The sequence below is a fragment of the Anarrhichthys ocellatus genome, unplaced genomic scaffold (genome assembly GCF_004355925.1).
Source record: "Anarrhichthys ocellatus isolate YVR2014 unplaced genomic scaffold, GSC_Weel_1.0 scaffold1314, whole genome shotgun sequence".
Classification (NCBI taxonomy): domain Eukaryota; kingdom Metazoa; phylum Chordata; class Actinopteri; order Perciformes; family Anarhichadidae; genus Anarrhichthys; species Anarrhichthys ocellatus.
The window spans coordinates 2,501-11,886 of NW_022281288.1; the positions used below are offsets into that span (position 1 = coordinate 2,501).

At 39.9% G+C, this 9,386-nt stretch overlaps 1 protein-coding gene across 1 annotated transcript in view; it reads left to right on the plus strand.

The window, feature by feature from the left end:
- The window catches only part of LOC116377491 (syntaxin-1A-like), a gene marked incomplete at its 5' end in the record, with an annotated part of 3,906 nt that extends 1,359 nt beyond the window's left edge, over positions 1–2,547 (plus strand). Inside the window, 2 exons of the mRNA XM_031839132.1 lie at positions 182–292; positions 791–2,547. Of these exons, the coding sequence (XP_031694992.1) occupies positions 182–292; positions 791–868 (189 nt within the window). The remainder of the gene's footprint in view (positions 1–181; positions 293–790) is intronic.
- Between the last annotated feature and the right edge of the window lie 6,839 nt (positions 2,548–9,386).

Below are 9,386 nucleotides of genomic sequence, written 5' to 3' on the forward strand. Positions count from 1 at the left end.
AAGGTGACCACAAGCAGCAGATGTCCACCTACACAACACGACACATGCCCATATAAGTCAAAAGACAAAACAAAGGAGTTGGAGCACTTTCTTGCTGCTCAAATGCATATGGTAAATATTGCATATGGTAAATATTGTTCTCTTCTCTGGCATTATTCCATCTTGACCTGCCCTCTTCCAGGGTGGCATGATTGACAGAATTGAGGGCAACATGGACCAGTCAGTGGGCTTTGTAGAGAGAGCAGTGGCCGACACTAAAAAGGCAGCCAAATTTCAGCAAGAGGCGCGCAGGGTAAGTTGAGACCGATTTAGCGGCAACATTGATGTAATGACCTTTTTAACGTTGTAACCGTCACGTAACTGATAGATTTTAATATATAACATGTATTTACTGAGTGATAGTCTGCTATTCAAGTACAGTCCATTTACCATTTAACCATAAAGCCAGGAATTGCGTTTACCTGTGATATAAGAATTACTTCTGGAGGCCACTTTGAAATTGGTCATTTTGTTTGCTTTTTGGTTGTCTCTTGTAGAATGAATATCTCCACACTTGACTAGAGGCATTTATAAAGAAGTCCTTGTATTCATTGTCATCATTGTTTTCTCATTCAAAAACATGTCTCTTGACCATTGTCGATGATGGGTCTTTCTCAGGAAACCAACTTTGGTCAAGCATATTCATTTTGCATTTTATATTCTATACACAAAGTTGGAATGAAATGACCCAAATAGTGAATGTAACACTATCTTCCTCTCTGTCTCTATCCTTTACCCTTCTGTTCTCCAGAAACAAATTATGATCTTCTGCTGCTGTGTGATCTTGGCCTTGATACTGGGTTCGTTTGTCTTCAGCTTCTTCAAATAGAACACCAGAATGAGGCCACCCACCAGCTGAGTCCACACAGGATGAGGCAGAGCAGCATTGCTGTCAGATTGTCACAATATAGAGCCTGGGCTCAGTTTACTGTCATTTCAACTAATTCACAATAGAAATAGAGGCTGCAAATATTTGCATTCAGTCTCAGTTATTTCTGGATCTGTTATGACAACTTTCTTAACTTTCTCATGGTGCCCCGTATTGAATTAATTTAGACAGATATCCCTGTAACATGACTGCATGACCACCTCACTGCCCAACATCATGGTGCATATATATGCAGTCGGTATCATAAGTATTGAGGCCGCTGTTATTCTTTTGGACATTTCTCTTATTTGTTTGGAAGCCATACTACTGTGCTTATGATATCGACTGCATCTAATGATACCCGCAGCTGCTATGACTCCACAGTGGGCTTTTATTCAAATCATTTTCAATTCAATGAAGGAGGATTGTCACTTTCCTTAAAGAATTCATATATTGGAGTTTTGATGTTGAACTGATTCAAAGATGATTGATGGTTGACGCTCTATGATCTGAAAATAGGAGAAATTTCTGAAGGTGTTGGATTAGAAATGGGAATAAATACAGCCCTGCTTTATTTGATTACACTGACACTGCCTTGGAGGTGTTTTACTGCTTCATATCTTTGTTTGTATATGTATTTCAAAGACTGCTATCATTTTAACTATAAAATATGTGTATGTATGTTTCCCCCTCTTTTTTTAAAGGCCCATGTGTTCTTGTTCCATGTCATGGTTTTACTCTGGTTGGTTTTGGCCATTTGCATCTTTTCCTTTTGCTTTAGATCCACATATGCAGTCGGATACACTGCACTCTTGTAATGTACGCCTACTCTTTATCCATGAATTTGATCTTTTTGTGATTTGAGACTAGATTTGGTCACTGGCTCATGCAGAGATCAGCAAAAGAAAATGTCACTTTTGTTGAGATATTGTGAGGAAATATTTTTTGGAGCGATACAAGCGGTGGTGTTTTCTTGTACTTGTCTTAAGTGTCAAGCTACAACAGGAGCACCTGCCAAAAAATTCCTATGGATGTCACACTGTATGTCTACCTCTTTCTTCACTGGCTCATGCTGCCATCAAGTGCCCCTTGTAAGCTCTCTCTCTCTGACATCCAAAATTGACAAAGAAGACTTTGATACTGGAGGCGTTCATTCATTTTTGCGTCAAAATGAAATGGATAAAATGTATTTCCCAACAATAAGATAACATGACATCTGGGTAACTTGGACTTTCCACTTATAACCTGGGTTGTTTATTTGACCTGTAAATATGTTTTCTGACTTGAATTCAGGGTCACCAGTTGTGGATGTCCACATGCCAGCAGGGGGACCCCACTTCCATAGCCAGGTTCAAAGAAGGCTAAATGTATTTCTCACAAAAGTAACCTTGATAGTTAAATCGGATACTACTTAAAAGTAATATTCCATTGTCTCAAATGTGGATACAAGGAGACAGGTAGGACATTAGGAAAGACTAATAGTTAACCATGGTTCAGTTGACACATCAGCCATTCTGTTCACCATTATTATTATTATTATTATTATTATTATTATTATTAGCTCGTGTGACACTTGTAACATGTAACGTTACGTGATTTTGTGCGTGCTTCCTTTCCTGCTTGCAGTATTTTAGCCCCGTCAGTTTGTAGCAATTCATGATATAATTGTTCTATTGTTTTTTTGTAGTTTTGTCCACTGTTGACTAATAATAAAATAAAATTGTTATTTATTTTGCGTAGAACTGATTTATTTACGTTGTGTTACAATCGCATTGCGCATTTGGCATGTTCCCCTCGCTCGCCGTACCAAAGCTGGACGCGTTTGAGAGACAAGTCACTGCCACCAATCACAAAAGCGATGCAACATTTTTTTAGCCAATCGTTGATGGCGCATGTAAAGTACACTTCCATTTATCGACCTGCAAGCACTTCCTCTTTGAGGTGAATGCTACAAAACGTGTCTCTCCGATGCAAGCCTTTGAGAGCTAAAACACCGGACACAGAGGACATCGCACATCTCAGATTACTGAAGGCGTTTGTAAATTGACGGACCTGTGCGGATATGGGGGTAAGCATTGTCAAACGCATCATTTTTAAGGCAATTCTCATCATGTATGAGAGATGACTAGTTATATTGGATAATGGGGTGGTGGTCAGTGTGTTTGTATCATCGCGTGATTGGCTTCTTCTCTTGACGGATTGTGGGTTTGTCCAGTCAGTAACGTCATTGGGATGTATTAACCAATGAAATATGAGGCAGTTTTCGAATTGCGCTGTTATTAGCTGCTTGCCAGCTACTTTATGTCTATTGGTTATACTTGTCCAATCAAAGTTTACAAATAATTTGCGTGAGTGACACTGCTGTAGTCCAATGAATGCCTCGCCAGGATAGCTGTGATTGGCCCAATGCACTGTTGTGGGCGGGATATGGGCATGTTTTGTGATGGGGATGGAAAATGGCGGCTGTTCAGAAACCGCATCAACTTTATACCATACTAGGAATAACAACAGCAACAATTCATTTAACTGTGGGCATTGTAAATATCTGCATCCTGCTATTTAATACGACTTCAGCTCATGTTGACTTTTCTATCGATACAAGCAGGACGCGTTCCTAAAAGGTAACGTTAGCTGGACACGACTTGGAATGGTGAAGGCAAGAAACAAAGCTCGAGTATTTAGACAGTTTTACTTTTATGATAATGGTAATTTTATGAAACAAGTTCACTTCCATTCAGTGTAGTGCAGTAATTGGCCTCTTTAGATGAGTCGGACTCCAGGTTAAGCTTTAAAGCTTCCCACCGAACCTGTGTGAACTCACGGAACGATGAGCGTTAGTGAGTTTAAGAGCTTTTCAAAGACTACAAATATCGTTGCTTATTGTCATCTCAATTAGCCAGTCAGAAGACTGAGACTCAACTCTTTTGTTATAACTTAAGCAAAGTTAGCTAACAAGTAAAGCCACTATTGTAAACACGCGTTGTAGCTGATTGTTTACTGTCTGCTGGAATACATTCAAGTGTAAATCGAGGCGCTACTGTAGTACTATGCTTCGTTAAATACCGTTAACCTACCTGCGTTTGGTGGCAGAGGTTGGTTTTCCAGTGATAATGGATGATTCCAAGCCAAGGTACAGCAAAAGGCTGGTAAGTTTAAAATATATTTGGTTACATTGGTCCTTATTTTCTCCCTTATGAACACAGCTTTCATTTGTTAATTTACCATCTAATGTAATGTCACATACAAGAAATGGGGGCTGTGTGTTTGCTTTCATGTTTTCTATAGATTGGTATATTAGTTGGATATGGCAGCTATAAAAACAATGATGAGGTCTGGTATAAAAAAAAAAATCACATTTCCCACAAAGTTCAGACCCTTGCCTAATGTCTTTGGTTTTATTGTTAAGTTGGGATTTTTATTTACATGCTGTCTGTGTCTACCCAGAAGGAAATGGCTTTAAAAAATAGCTCCCATTGTGTTCATCATGTTTGTGTAAACATGTTTGTTGGCTGATAAATGACAAGAAATTGAAGTACTGAAATGCTAAATATATGTTTTGTTTGTCCACCAGAGTAGTAACAAAAACAAAAATATTTTAAAGGAACTAATTTTAACATAATAAACATTAATATTTCAACTATTTGCTATGTAAAGATAAAGTGGAGTAATGTCTGCTTGAGCAGAGAATGAAGTCGCTCTCAGACTGGGGGTACTTCTCAAGTCTCTTAAGTGTCGTTTCCTCGCTCCTCGCTCCTCGATCCTCACTTGAACCGGAAGTTGTTTCTGCGCCGCCATATTATTGACAGCCGTCCCAAAGCTCTAATGTAGCTCGGAGGAGCGAGGATCGAGGATGGAGGAGGGACCTCGGAGGAGCCATGAGCGAGGAACCACGAGAACAGACTTTCAGGAAGTCTTTTAACGGCCGACACGCCCCCTCATTGTTCATCAGTTATGTGATTGGACGCTGTAGCCGATCGGACTGACTGACTGGAGTTTGATATCAGAGTGAAGACAGATGACAGAATAAACTCAAGCTTTATATTTGATTAGGTTTCTGATTCACCATCTGGTTTAAATCAATGTTCATTGTAGTCTGAACAACAAAACGACCACAAACAACTTTCTTCATTTATTAGAAAGATTTGTGTTTTCATGATCTGATATTTCCCTCAATAACTTTTGTTATGAATACAATTAAAGTCAGAGGGAGCTGGAGAGACGAAACACTTTTTACATCATTCCTGAGTGTTTGAAGAGTTTTATCATTTAAGAGAAACAATAATCATATTCTGGGTTATTTAATAATGACGCCACATTCACAATTTCAAAACGTACAGACGCAAATAATTCATAAATAAGACGATCGCATTCCGCCGATAGAAATCGATCCTGCGCTTATACACAAAACACAGTTTGTTAACAGACTACAGAGAGAAACACCTCTACAGTGATGATAACTGTGTCTTTATTAGTATTATTTATTATTATTAAGTACAGTGACTATGTGAACAGACACAAACTTATCAAAAGTCTCTCCAGCTGTTAAAGCCGACTGACAGCTGATCCAGCTGTGATTAGCTGATCCTCCGTCATCAGAAACAGACGTCGCTTCACGTGACGCAACTGAGGAAAGGACGTCTCATGTCTCTTAAAACATATTTCCTCGTTTCTCTCTCCTTGCATGGTTTCCTCCATGCATCCCTGGTGGGAGGGACTAAGACGCAAGGAAAGGACCCAAGTGAGGGAAACGGGGATGCAATTAAGAGACTTGAGAAGTACCCTGTGTTGTTACCCGATCTTCTCTTTGCTTTGTTGACGTAACTGGGCAGCTGTACGTGTTTTCAATGCATTTTCGTGCATGTGAGCTGTGTGCATGCGAGCGTGCCCCACTGGTTAGCTCCAAGCAGCAACCTCAGCAAGTATTTGTATTAGTTTGTTTCTGCACTGTACTTTTGCTCTGGTTTATGCTCTTAGATGCTTGTTTAAAAAAGGAGATGCACTTATGACTTGTGGTGACTAGTAGTTCTCTTGAATACCTAAAATACCTGGTGCCTTAAACTTGCATTTTCTCTCTATGAGGCCATCAGGTGACGATTCCTCTCGTTATGAGAAGTCTGGTTGTATAGAAGTCTATGAGAAAAGGACTCGTACTTCTCTCTTTGATTTATTACCTCAGTAAACATGAGTTTATGGTCTCAATCTCAAGTTTCAAGTCTTCTTCAATACAGCATGATGTTAATTTAGTAAATTATGGTCCATTTGGAGTCAAATAGACCATAAAGCAGAGTATGCGTTAGGGAGAAATATTATTTGACGTGAACTCTGACTGTTTAGTTCAGCCCTTGTCCAATCGGCTAACATGGTTGGCAGGTGATGTGTGTATACCAGTGTAATGGCTTCACAGTGATTGGATGACAGATGAAGAAATGGCCTGAGATGCTCCGTTCAGTATAATTTAGTTACATGACATATTTAAAAATTCAGTGATGTAGTTTTTCTGTAACTTGTTATGCAATACAACTGGTAATTGATTGCTTGCTGTGTTTTGCAATGACGCATACTGAACAGCTGAGGTTTAGTTGGAAATGGTATTTAACATTCTGGAAAACTGTCTTTCAGGTTTCTCCTTTATATCCAGGTATTATCTCTTTACCAGCTTACCTGATCTGTTTGTTGCCGTTTTTAACAGCTGTAGGTCATGATATCCATCAGTGGGAGAAACAATTTAAAAATGTGTCTTAGCCTTGAGTGATACCAGGTGAACAATGACATCATCAGGAGAGAAGATATCTGCAGGTTAAAGTATTAAAAAGCATTTAGCTTCCTCAAAAATGTCTGAAATGTATTACATTTAATATACAAAGTTTAGTCTAGTTATATAATGTTTAAGTCTGAAGTCTTGCCTCTTGGCCCCTGTAGACCATGCATGTAAAATATATTTATTCCCTAAACCACTTTTGACGTTTGGCATTATTTAAACTTGATCATTTAACATTTGATTTGATGAGACCTGGTATCTCAATGCAGCATGGCAGTTGAAATGAATCCAAGCTGGCTCTGAAGTTCACAGGGGTTTATATGCCACCAGTGCACTGTATTTAACCCAACATGGTTGAATGTAGACATCAGTGAAGAGGTTGGAGAGATTATAGAGTACAGGAGGGTGGGACATCCTTGTGTCACCTGTCATGACCTGGGACCATCCAAACCAGTATTTTCACTTAAATAAATAGAACCACTGTTTTAAAGCATTGTTAAGAAATGTGATTAGTGTGGTTGAAGAGGAGCACCTTTTTAATGTAAAATAAGTCACTACTTGTACCTGATGGGTGCTTCCATCCATCTGTGTGTCCGGGTTTGGTCTCCACTGAGACTATTTTCAAATGTGGATTTTTTCAACTTTGTCGTAGTTGAGTTCCAGCTTTTCAGTGCTTATGGGGTTTCCCATTTCACCGCATATTGTTATTTAATATTCGGTTACTATTAAGAAGTAATTGCTGTCTTAATGTTTTGAGCAACTCTTGGTAGAGTTTTAATCTCATTTCACGGACTGTAGTTTGTCATCAAATCTGTTGTTTAGGGAATAGAAACGGGTTTCATTTGATGGTTCCAGTACTGGTTCTGTGGTCTCTTCCTTCGACCGATTGTCCTTTCTCTGTCACCTGTGCCTAATTATTATATTTTTTACCCATCCTCCCTTCCTTCCATCCCCCTAGCGGGCCGGTACCAGACGACGTTACCATGACGACGGCATCTCAGATGAGGAGATTGATGGAAGGAGAATGTTTGACCTGGAGGAGAAAGTCCACAGTCAGAGGTTCGGCTCTAACCGGATCCTACGCATGGCGGGAGGAGGTAGGCGAGCACAGTTCTCTCTCTTTCGCTTTCTCTTTATTTTTTTATTGAAGTGTTCTTGGTAATGAACCAGAAATTGTTCCCTTAACACAGAACATTCCCCTGGGATCTTTCAATGTCCTCTAAAACATCTCTCTCAATTCATTGTCTATGGAGCAGTTCCAGACTTTTTGCTTGATGACATCACAAATTTTAGTGTCAGCACTCTAGTTTTTTGGATTTTCATGGTTACTAATGTTTTTTAATCGTCTTAGACCATAGGAATAACAAATACATTTTGAAAATGGGCGTAGTTCCCCTTCAAGATTTCCGCCTGGTTTAACACTCTATTCACTGGTGGTAACATGTCCCAGAATACTGGGGGATGCAAAACAAACTATTTTTGTTTTAATAAAGAAGTCAGGCAATGATTGTTAGCAACCGTGATCCGATTTTGTGCTGCAAAAGTCTGGGTCTGCAAACAGCGAAAGTTAAAATATGTTGGTTACCTCGCTGAGAAGTTGGGAGTGTGCAGCCTGTCGCCTGTAATTGCTCCTGACTGTTCCAGTAGGCCCGATTCAGACAGGGCATGTTTTGCAGGGGGAAAACATGAGGCTCATCCAACTGCCTTTTCTGTTGCTTCGACAGTTAGCTTAACACAAAGCGTGAGCTTTTCGCTCCCAAAAAATGCATTGTAAGTTAGTTTAAATTTATGAAAACAATTCACTTGAAATCTCAAGTGCAGCATTAATTTGCACCGAGACCTGCTGTTTTTTGTTCAGATCACAGTAACTACAGTTGGTTAAGTCACATACAGTAGTACTGGGTATCCAGCAGCAGCATCCAGGCCTGCTCTGTTTACTCCCTGCCATATTGATCTGCTACAAACTCAACGCTGTCATAGAAGAAAGATTGCAGTAGTGCTGGGCGGTATACCGGTTTTAATTTCCCGTATGATATTAATTTTCCTCAGTCGCTACAGTAACGTTACATTAAAGAACAGAAAAGAGCGATGCAGGATGAACAAAGACAGACCGGAGATGCGCCGATAGAGTCTGAGCCCAAGAGAGGAGCTGGGTCTGCTGTTTGGAAGTGTTTTGGTTTTAAAAAAAGATCAAAAGACCAAAATACTATATATTGCAAAGTCTGTCGAGCCACTGTTGTTGCCGCTGGTGGTAACACGAGCAACTTACTCCATCACCTCAGCAGAAAACATGTGTTGGAATACCAAGAGTGTATGCGAATACGGCCGTCTGATTCGAGGCCGTCAACCAGTAACGTTGGTGCGAGTGAAACAGTGAAGCCAAAGGGTCACACATCTCTTGAAGAGGCATTTGCTCGAGGCAGCATGACAAGAAAAGCAAGCGGCGGAGCGACATTACGAACGCAATAACGATCCAGCTATGCAAGGACATGGTCCCGCTACAGACAGTCGAGAAAGACGGGCTCAGAGCAATGATGAAACACTGGATTCAAGGTATGTCTTATAATTCAGCCAAACTGCTATCCCAACATTATACGAACACCGAAGCAACCTGGAAGCGGAGCTACGTACAGTCGCCCACTTTTCTAATATTCATGCAAATTAAAATTTGGACTTGTTTTTTGTTAAATGGAGAATCAAGGGAATTGTAACTGAACAACA